Genomic DNA, 11,151 nt, shown 5'->3' on the forward strand with positions numbered 1-11,151 from the left:
TCTAAAACTTTAAGCAGAAGACTGATGGTGGAATGTAGCGGACAATAGTTTTATATTTCTTCTCAAAATAAATACAGTGATCCAGAAGGACCACCTATTATCAACCTTCCCCAAGGCCTAACCGATCACCGACAGGTCACTTTAGAGCAGGTTTTGGTAGGTCTCACCAGCTTTTATGCTTTTATGCAGATGCTTCCAGAGTCCTTCTGCTGCCTTCACTGGACAGTCGTGCCCTCCCAGGAAAACCCTGTTGGATTCTATCCTCCATTTGGCAAATGTCCTGCCAACAAAGTCATAGACCCTTTTGCCATCCAGTCTTCCGTAAATCCAGATTGGCAGTTCAACACTGCAGATCAAAAAGTCACCCTTCGAACTGTGTCAAGCATTGAGAAAACAGATCTTTACAACCCCTTCGAAAGAATTCCACAATTAATACATCTTAGATTGCTTTAGGTCAACATGTGTATTTCTCTTGAAAGAATGGCTGATATACTCAATATCGAGCTCTATAATTCCCAAGTTTAAATTTCAGGCTGCGGCTGAGGGCAGTTTATTGGTAAAGCAAAAGCAAATTAGCTTGACATTTACAAAAGAGAAGAAGGAATGCTCCAGGGCCCATTTTCACCTACAAAGCTCTGAGCTCCATGGGATTGTTCCAGTCTCACTCAAGTCTCAAATCCTCTTCTCAGCCTGCCACTGCACAGGACACTGCAAACACTGGAGCCCAGCGAAAACCAGCTGGGACAGCGAAATCGGTCCCTTTCCCTGTGGACAGAAAACAAGCAATGTGCTTGAACTCACACACTGGCAACAAACTCATGTAGTGTCAGATTTAAAGTGTGGGGCCTTTAAGAGAAAGCGTTGGTGTATGAGAGCAGGAAAGAGTTAAAGCAGGCCTTTCAGCTTAAGCCAGACTTCCTCATGGTGTTTACAGGGGAAGGGAGCTCCCTGAAGCAATGAGTTGCTTTTCGTTTTTGTTTTTAACCTCCATCGGAAAAAACACGTGAAGTGAAATTATAAAGTCGGGTTGATTTCTACATGATGAGAGAATCCCAGCTTCCTCTATGACGGAAATGCTCACTTTGAAAGGGCCCTTTATAGCCATTTACTCTCTGACCTCAGCACTCCCTGTAGGGCACACGCAGATCTATGTGCATTTCTGCAAAGAAAGTCTGTCTAAGGAGCTTCATCTTGAGGCTTAGCTTGCCCAGTGGTACTTGTTCTCAGGAACAACATGAAAGCAAGGGAAGGAAGCACTGTGTGACGCAAGAGAAGCCACCTCCTGGATACTGGGAGTTACATATTTTTTTTCCTTCTTTCATTCATTTGTCCCAACGAACAGTGTCCGAGGCCTGGTGTCAACACAAGTTCAAGGACAAAAGTTCAGTTTCCAGATGGGGACATTTCTTTTCATGTCCTTGTCCATTCCTTTTCCAACTCTTTACATTGTGTTTATTTAGGGGGTGCATTTTCTATTGGACCTGCCCTTTCCTTTTTCCTTTTCTGGATTGAAATTATCATTTTTACCTTTTTCCATGAAGGTGATTTGTCAGGCCTCAAAATACCTTAGGTGGTTTGTATCATTTTCTTACAGAATATGGTAGAATTCGGCCACTGACACATTAAGTGATTTGCATTTATATTTTGTTTTGTTGAGTTTTGGTAAGCATGTTTTGTTTGTTCTGAAAAAAATGACTCAGCCATAATCATTTCAAAGGGTCAAACAACAAAAACACTTATTCCTCTCCTTTCCAATTTCTGAGATTTCACAGGTAAATACTAAGAAGGGTTCAGATTAGAGCGCCCCTAAGAGGGTCAACTCAATGTAAATATCACAACAGACCAAGGAATAAAGGCTGTGGAAAGACATGATAAGGAACCATGATTGGGGGGGGGGGGGGGAGGGCAGAAAAAAAATTCCAGCAGCCAGGAGGGAGCCTGGGCATATTTTTTTCAACAATACTACCTAGCCTATATATCAGCTTACAACATACAAATGCCTTTTAAAAGCCCACAAAATGCTAATTTTAAAAATATTTGGTATGGATTTTACTTTTTTTAATAGCACAAAAACTTGAAAGAAAAAACTATGGTTTAATCAGGGGTTATATGATCTGCATATATTAAAACAATAACACAAGAAGACATTATCTAAAAAGCACAGCAATTGTTCCAGAGAAGCCAAACCACACTCGACTTAAGAACTCTTCAGATTTGCTGTCGGAACTGCCCATCATGTGTGTGTGCCCATCCGTGTGTGTGTGTGTGTGTGTTTCTAACCTTTGCAGCATATTTTCATAACTGTGACTTAGCCACTGGAAGTGGGAGTCCCTTAAGTTTTGCTTGCCATTTGTCTGAGTTTTAGTTGTCCCCCACAACTTTTCAGATTAGAGTTGTGATCTCAAAATTTCATCATTTAAATATTGCACTAAAAAGTAATTTGATCTAAACTCCTTTCTAGGTCGAAGGAGAATAAAGACATCTCTCGCATGAAATTCCAGTTTCTTGACTACCTAATTTAGCAATAGCCTAATACCAACCATTCCAATTTGGATGCTGGAAAAATACTGATCAGGACTTTGTGAAACAGATAATGGAAAACAGAGATCATGAGTAAAGCCATGCAGATAGGAAGTGATTTTCAGCCCCAAGAGGATTTGGTATCAACTATGGTTCTTTTTAAGCTTAAGTAGCATCTGCCCTTGTGGACTTTGACCATCCTTTTGATTTGACACAGAAGAGGGTTTGTTCCACCTTTAAAAGCACATCCTTCCCCTCCCCCCCGCCCCTCAGAGGCCTGAACAAGTAGCTGCTAAGACAAGACTGGGTTGTTTTCTTACTGAAAATCCAGTGTTTATCCAGTCCTTCCTTTTTCAATTTCTGAGTTTAGCTAACCTAACTACAAAACATAGAACCCTCAAATTTCTCACAGAGCAATAAAAAGCAAAACAGTTTCTCTGACCAACATTATTTTCATATGAATACAAAAAAAGCTATGCGACTCCTAGTCCTTCGAAATATTTACAAACTGTATTTTAAACTATGAGATTCTAGAGTATATTTCTAGAATACAGTAAAGGGTCAGAAAATGTGGTTCAAGTAGAGTGTGCAAAGCTCCTGGAGAAGGGTAATCTCTAGTGTGGATAAGAGCACAAATGTTCTCTCAAACAAGCTGAATGGTTCTCTTTCCCCCCCACTGTGTTTTTTGAAATGCCTAATGCATTCATACTCAGAAATCACAGACATCTCCTTATTAGTCCCTTCAAACGGATGGTGTAAGCGAGGTTTTCCTGCACTACCCCAGCCCTACCATACGTTCATGCTATGCTCGTCCTGCCATCAGTTGGGTTATTATTAAATATTTGGAATTAGATATCATTACTATAAATTTCCTTTTAGAAAAGCAATTAGATTTTCATAGTTATACAACTCTGAACATTTAGCTTTTTTTAAACTTCTATTCTACAGAAGATATATCTCTAAGGAAAAAAAATCTCAAAAAAAGTAAGTAATATCACAGAGTTTAATTTCAACCACCTGGCATAACAATGAAAGTGTCAGACCTTCTGAAAATACCCTAGGAATAATGAATTCTTAATGCTTTCCCCTTCACCGCCCTTCTACTTTTTTTTCTTCTTTTCCAAGATTAGAATTTACTAGGGAATAGGTTTTTGAAAATAAAGTTTTTTGGAAAATGGCCTACATTCAGAAATGTCTTAAAATAAGCATTAAAAAAAACTAATAAATAATCATAAATCAAAATACATTAAAATAAAATTACAGTACATCATTGCTCCTAGAAGGTCCACCATACTGGAAGATCCTTTCAAAGGTTCATAAATAAAGCCTTCTGGACTGAAACCGTTTCCTGCATTGTGATGAAGAGTATGCAGAAAACTAAGAGGAATCTCAAGTTATCAGTAGGGTGATGTCCATACTACTCGATCTGGTGCGGGGTGGGGAGACTTTTGTTTTCGATTCAAGTGAAGACAATAGAAAGGTGCTCGTCCCACTTCCTCTAGTCCTCAAAACCTGGAAAGAAACGACAGACAATTAAGTCATTGGCTCAGAAGCCTCCAAAACCCAGCTCTCTTCGGGCCAGTCCGGCGGACAAAGCGTGCTCAGAAAGACACCGGGGTCGCTCCCTCGAGTGTCCAGACACAGTCGAGCGGCGCTGATGACACCGACAGAGCCAGCGGCGTTGCTGGGAAGCGCACCACCGGACCCGCGCGGGCCAGAGTGGGAGGGAGGCGGTCCGCGAGGCCTCCCAGCCTAACCCGAGTTCCCCCAACCTCCCCTGTCTGCCCGGCCTCTCCTAGCTCCAGCTTGCTTCCCTTCTTTCTACACCTCCAGAAACTTGTAACAACTGCTCGTTTTCCCTCCAAGCATCACACCCGTAAATTAGGCTTCCTACTCCTCCCAACAGCCTCCCGAGACCTACTCCTCAGAAAGGCCCTCGGTAGCCTGAGTTCCCGGGACCTTACCTTGTCTGGCCCGGGTGCTGCCCCCTTCAGGCAGAGTTGGAGGTGCTGCGGAGAAGCCGGTGGCCGTGCGGCTGCGAGAGCGGCTGTTGGTGCGAGTGCGGTAGTTGGTGTGGGTGCGGGTGCGGGTGCTGGTGCGGATGTGGATACGGGTGGAGCTGCTGAGGCTGGGGCTGGGGCTGGGGCTTGGGATGGGGCTGCGGCTGAGACTGTGACTGGGGCTGAAGCTGAGGCTGAGGCTGGGGTTGAGGCTGGGCTTGGGGTTGAAGCTGCGGCTGCGGGGGCTGCTGCTGGACCAGGTGCTGCTGCTTCTGCCGCGTGGACTTGACCGCCAGGATAGCCTGACGATTCTTGTACTGCACCATCTGAAGCGTGATCTCGGCGTTCCAGCCCTGGTCCTGCGGGCACCGAAAGTCGATCTCCTTGCCCTCGGCCATCACCACAGTGAAGTACATATACTTGCCCTTGCGCTCCACGCAGTCCACAGTCTTCATGTTGGAAAAGTGCAATTCCTTGAGCTTGACCGGCGGCTCGAGGCTGGCCACGGCTGGCCCTCCCGGTTGGGACGGTTCGGCCGGCCCCTGCCCAGGCTGTTGCTGCTGCTGCTGCTGCTGCTGCTGCTGCTGCTGCTGCTGCAGCTGCTTGGGCGGGATAAGCAGCAGCCCCTCCTCAGTAAGGATGCAGCACTTTTTCTTCCAGAGCTGCAGCAACCCGTCGCTGCGCTTCTCCAACACACCCTCCTTCAGCGCTTTGCAGCCACTGCTCTCCAACATCCTCCCGGCATAAGGAGGGGCGCCGCTCGGTTCGGCCTCTCCACTTCCAGCCGCCCGGGCCGGGGGCAGCAGCAGCAGCCGCGCGCCGTCCTCGCCCCAGCGGCTCCCGCGGCCGCCCGCCCGGAGCGCGCAGAGGAGGCTAACACGCAGGAAGCAGAGCGGCGGCGGCGGCTCGGGGTCCGGGCAAGCGGGCAGCCGCGTCCTGATGCGCCACAAGATCCCGGAGCTGCGAGCCTCCGGGCCTCTGCCGTCCTCTTGCGAGCGCTCACTGAAGGGCACTGGCCGGGCCCCCTCGCGGCGCTTTTGAATGGGCCATCCCCCCCACCCCCAAGTGACACCCAGCGGAAAAGGCGGCTCCTGGCGCCCGCACCGCGGGGAAAAGCCCAGCTCGGAAAGGCGCTCCGCCGCCGGCGCACGCCTCATTAACTTGGGGCCTTTCCAAAGCTGGCCGCGTCCACGCCCCCCACATCCCTTGCTCCGCCTCTCGCCGCCCACTCGCTTCCGCGCTCCTTCTCGGCGGTGGCTGCAGGGACCCGAGCCCCGGAAACTCCTCTCCTCCGCCCGCGGCGACAGCCGAGGGCGCCCCAGCTGCCCGGCGACAAATGCCGACGCCCAGAGGGCGCCGAGAGGCCATCCTACTGTGCCGCCTATCCCCGGCCCGCGGGACTCTCCGCTTAACAGCCTCAAAAAATGAGGACGGGGCTGCGAGGGTGGGTACGACTACCGTGCAGTGCCTGGAATGCCAAGCTGTCTCCGTGCCCTCGGGAAGCAGCCCCGGGGATTCGCGATGAGCTCCGAGACCCTATGGCCTCTCCCGGACCCTATGTAAACATCTCAAAGCACAAAGGCCTAGAGGACACAGTGCCTTTACACTCATGTTTGCTTCCAGTCATGAGCTCTTCTTGGAGCAGAGAGGGCGATTGTTAAATCAAGGCAATAGCGCTACCGTCTGTCCCGTTTGTAAGGGGTAGAGAAGGGTGACCCACTTCAGAGGACTTCTCGCCTTCCTTTTCTCGACCCCGGAGCTCTAGCACTAGCTTACCTTTACCCAGGACACAAGCTCTCTAGCCTCCTTCTGGACCCATCCACACAGCCTGCAACATCTCACCACAGTAAATCAACAGCAGTTACAGATCCCGGGAATGTCCAGTGAGACCTCACACTTTAGGCACAGCTTAGCCCTCCAGACAGCCGACTGGCCTCCGCGGGTCTCTCTTTGTAAACACCTAACAGGCCAGATGTTTTGTAATCTCATTTATCTGTGACCTGGATAAGGTAATGCTGTACTCGCCCCTTGCTCCCTCCTACTACTCTCGCATCTTAAAAAAAAATTCTATAGATATGCGGGGAAACAAGGCAGAATAGAGAGCACAAACCAAAACCAAACCTGTTGGTGGGGAAATTCATCAAGTAAACAGAGAGTCCCGACTGTGTACCGACCCTGAGGATACAAAGAAGAAACACACGAAGATATAAACCAGAGTTGGCCAAAGAAAAGACTGCTTCTCGTGCCCAAGAAAGAAGGGTGGACTTAGCTCGCCTGCTAGTTTCCTATGGCTGAAACACAGAATTCAACAAGCAAGGAAATGAGCAATGAGCTTGGGGAGGAACAGTCAAATCCTTTGTGTCATACTCAAAAATTCGAACTGAACTCTAAGGTAATTGGAAACACAGGAGAACTTTTAAACACAGAAGGGTCCTGAATCTTAAGAGACAATGTCTTAGCAAATGGGACAATTCCAGCACAGTCCTGAGTCCAACTGAATCGCACTTGGCAGGATCTCAGAGCCTTCAAATTATTAATGGATTATAAGTCTTTTATGGAGAAAGGCAATTATTAAAATCATATAAAGATTTCTGGTAAGATTAAGTTTTTTAAGTTGAGCAATTCTGTATACCAGTGACAAACATTGCACCTAACATCTCTGTTCTTTCCCTGCCTTCGTGGGACAAGTGAGCATTCCAGAGAATTTCTACATGACCAGCTGTTCATCTTTTTAACAGAATGCCATTCTTCAGCTCACGTGCAAAGGATAGTGTGCAACTCAGAGTCGCTGAGGGCAGGTGTAGTTGAGAAAGACATTTCACGTGGAAAAATGATACAATATAAACTTGACTGGGGAAAAAACTAAGATGTAATCTTGAAGCGCAAGACATTTTCTTAAGAGAAAATATGTCCAGTGTTATCTAGCCTTCTGCAGTTAATCAAGATGCAGAAGGCACATTCTAAATGACTTCAAAATGTCTGAAAACCAGCACGATTTTCAAAAGCATTTATTATAGATACTTAACCACTCGATTTCCAGCTGGATATTTCATAATGATTAAGTAACTTTGCGAGCAGCTCCGAAGTCAGTCTATAAGGTGCCTTCCCTGACCACAGTGCATCGATAATATTAGAGATCTCAGGTGTGTAGGAATCCTGTAGTTCACTGACAACTTTGCTCTTATTTCAAGTCACAACCAATTCACAAAAATGGTCCTGTTAGCCGTTTTTTAAAAAGACAATGAAATTCACACACACAAAAATGAATTACAGGAAATAACTGTTCTGCCCAAAATACCACAACTTTAGTTGTAGATACAATGAAACCGTACAAAATGTCACAAGTTAACAAAGCCTCAAAAACAAACTAGTGAAATCACTGCTTGGTAAACCAGTTTGAGAAGGCGGATTCAAATTCCGTATTATAGCGGTCTACGTCACTTAGTGTACCAGCAGCACCTGACAGGTGATTAGCTTCCCCTCTCGAGTACAGTTCTTCACTTGGGCTTCAGGGACATAGCTCTTCATTTTCCTTCTACCTCCCCAATCACTCTCAGGATCCTGTACAGGTTCCTCCTCTCCCCCCATCTTTTAGTATTAGTATGCCCCAGAGCGCAGTCCTCGGTTCTCCTCTTTATCTATACTCACTTGTTGGTCTCATCCACTCTCATTTTCAGGGACATGCCAGAGACTCCTCAATTTATATCCAACTGCTTGTTGCCGAAGAATAAAACAAAGGCTACCACATTTAATAATATTAACATGCCAGGCAAGAGAACACATACGGAGTAGTTCACTAAAGGGAAGAGTCTAAGGGGATTTTAGGCTGTGGAAAACAGGGTTCCTAGAGCTTTTGCTAATAAAAAATTGAAAAATATTGCTCTGGATAGCATGGAGTCCACCACAAGTTTATATATGATTGGTTAAAACAAATTTCTGTATTGAACTGGTTCAATAACGATCTGGAGATAAAGCCATGTTTTTAATGTTTTGGTTTTTTGTTTTTTAATAAAGTTTTTTCGTTTTAACAGCCTCCAATTGTTATGTTCAGGCCCGGGTTACTGTAAGTTGAAAATTTACTCTTCTCTACAGTACTATTTGGATATCTAATACAGAATTCAAGTATTATATGCTCCCAAACATAGCTGTTCACCCTGATCTGCTCTGCCTGCAGCTCCCTTCTGAGTTGATGGCAATTCCACCTGTACAATTGCTCAGGCCAAAAACCTTGGAGCAGTATTGCCCTTAAAACAAGAGGCCCTTGGGGCACCTGGGTGGCTCAGTCGTTAAGTATCTGTCTTCGGCTCAGGGCGTGATCCCAGACTCCTGGAATCGAGCCCCACATCAGGATCCTCTGCTGGGAGCCTGCTTCTTCCTCTCCCACTCCCCCTGCTTGTGTTCCCTCTCTCGCTGGCTGTCTCTGTCAAATAAATAAAATCTTAAAAAAAAAAAAAAAAAACCCAAGAGGCCCTTATCCAGAGCCCTGAGCTTTATTTGAGAGTAAAAATGACATGCCTACCTAGAGTTCATACTCATTCTAAACTGACTCTAGGTACTCAGGATTCCAATTACCCTGCCTAAATGGGTTCAACTGTTTAAGGAATGCATTACATCATCGATGTGTGCACTGGTGTATAAAGGGGGTGGACAGACTTTGAACATGCAAGCTAGCATATCCATATAGATGGGCAGGAGGCCCGCCTTGCCATACAATTCAGACAGGGATAGGAAGAGAAGGGCGGGCTGAGGGTCAGCTCTCCTCTTGTGCAATGTTCTTGCACTGGACTTTAAATCTGGCTTTTCAGGTGTTTATGAAGATATTATTTGTCAAGACAGGTGTACTGAACATATTTCAACAAAGCTTTTAAATATTTAACCATTTGTGTCTCCACTGCACTCCTGCCCCAGTACTGCAAATACTTATAAGCATACCTGCTCTCCTTTACTTATTTCTCTTGATACCCGATCCACAAATTGAGTCAGGAAATTCAATCAGTTAGGTCTTCAAACTATATATTCTATTGCTCTCCAATTCTTTCATTACCACCCTGATCCAAATCACCATCATCTCTCCCATGAATTATTGCAATGGACTCCTTCCTAACTTGCCCCCCCAATTCTACCCTTGTCTTATAATCTATTTTCAACGTCAGGGTCATCCCACTTTCTCCAAGTCTGCTCAAATGTCATCTCAATGAGGCCTATCTAATCACTCTAAAATTGCAACCACCCCATTCCCCTTAATTTCCCCATTGTACGTATTATCTTCTAGCATCTACTGAATAATTTATTATGCCTGTAATTTCAGTTCCTCTTCAAGAGGGAGGGCAAGAACCATTGTTTTGATGTGTTCCAATCACCTTGTACAATTCTTGGCACACGGGAGCTCAATATATGTAGAAACTTAAACTGAATCAGAAACTCATATCTGTCATAAAAAGAAAATCAATGTGTTCAAAGGCTTTAGACAGATTTTTCATAATGCATCCTTTCAAAATATAAGACTATGAAAAAACTCCCCAAACTTGCCATACCAGTATGTATTTGGTATAATCTTTTAAAATGAATACTACATGTTAGGCCTCTCTCTAGATCTTAAATGTTATGTCCTACAGATGCTATCTAAGTCCTATGAACTTTTCTGAGCAACACACAATTTAATATTATGAGAGGAATTTATACAAACTATCATTCTTTTGGTTTCTAATCAAAAGAATAGAGAAACAGTAACGGAACAGAGTTGACAGCAGTTTCTCCTACTTGGCAAATAGCCAAATACTTGTTTAAAAAGTCCACTAATCAATACTGGCTTAAAGACATTTGACTTAACAGAAGTTGGTAATTTATTAAGAACTGTTTACTTTTGTTTACAACTTGATTACAAGATTATAAAATCTATGAACTTCCTAATTCACAGTACACAGTAGACTCTCACAGCAATGTATTATTAAAGATCGGGATATAGCAAGGTTCAAATGTATTTCAAAAAATAGCTAAAACCCCAGTCATCTATGAAAATGTTTCGTCACTCTCACCAGCACACAAAGGTCCACAATCAGTCTGCAATTTAGACTTTTTAGCCATTCTGTTCGTTTTAAAATACTATTCAGCAGAAATACTTTAAGAAGATTCTAATCTCCAAAATGCCCAGTTGAAAAGGTTAAACACTAACTCAATTAGATACAGAACTATCCAGACTTCTTAGGTTCATCAGCCTAGCCGACTTTTTCACCTCACTAGCTGATGAAGTGATGCCTCCTAGTGATCAATTTGTATAACACAGCTTAAAACAAGTCAGAATAGTACATAGGCTGTTTGCTGCGCTCTATTCATGGGTTAAAAGTATTACGACCCAACTGTGGTTCAAACACTGCCAATCAGCTATCTCTGTTCTTTCTGCCAATAGCCTAATTCAGGTTTTTTCTCTTATGTACTCTAATAGGCTATCCACTTGAATCTATACTATTCCATACATTACACTGCTGCCAGTTCTATTCCTAGGACGATATAAAACTTAATTACCTCTCACAGTATAGAACATTCCAACTCCTTATCCTGGCATGGAAAGCCCTCCTCAGAATAAGCACCACTTGCCTTTACAATTTACTCTCCTTGCACTCGACCCTGTATT

General features: G+C 44.7%; 1 protein-coding gene across 1 annotated transcript; it reads right to left on the reverse strand.

The window, feature by feature from the left end:
• Nucleotides 1-3,509: 3,509 nt before the first annotated feature.
• On the reverse strand, nucleotides 3,510-5,683 carry PHLDA1 (pleckstrin homology like domain family A member 1). The gene is made up of 2 exons (XM_008684393.2): nucleotides 4,485-5,683; nucleotides 3,510-4,032 (listed from the first exon to the last, which is right to left on the reverse strand). The coding sequence occupies exon 1, from the start codon at nucleotides 5,675-5,677 to the stop codon at nucleotides 4,511-4,513; it is 1,167 nt and encodes a 388-aa protein (XP_008682615.2). The 5' UTR covers nucleotides 5,678-5,683; the 3' UTR covers nucleotides 3,510-4,032; nucleotides 4,485-4,510.
• Nucleotides 5,684-11,151: the final 5,468 nt, after the last annotated feature.

This window comes from Ursus maritimus, unplaced genomic scaffold (genome assembly GCF_017311325.1).
Source record: "Ursus maritimus isolate PB19 unplaced genomic scaffold, ASM1731132v1 scaffold_21, whole genome shotgun sequence".
Classification (NCBI taxonomy): Eukaryota; Metazoa; Chordata; class Mammalia; order Carnivora; family Ursidae; genus Ursus; species Ursus maritimus.

Bases quoted from the DNA above. Each gene is read 5' to 3' on its own strand.
- PHLDA1 (XM_008684393.2), bottom strand. From the start codon at position 5,677: ATGAGGCGTGCGCCGGCGGCGGAGCGCCTTTCCGAGCTGGGCTTTTCC.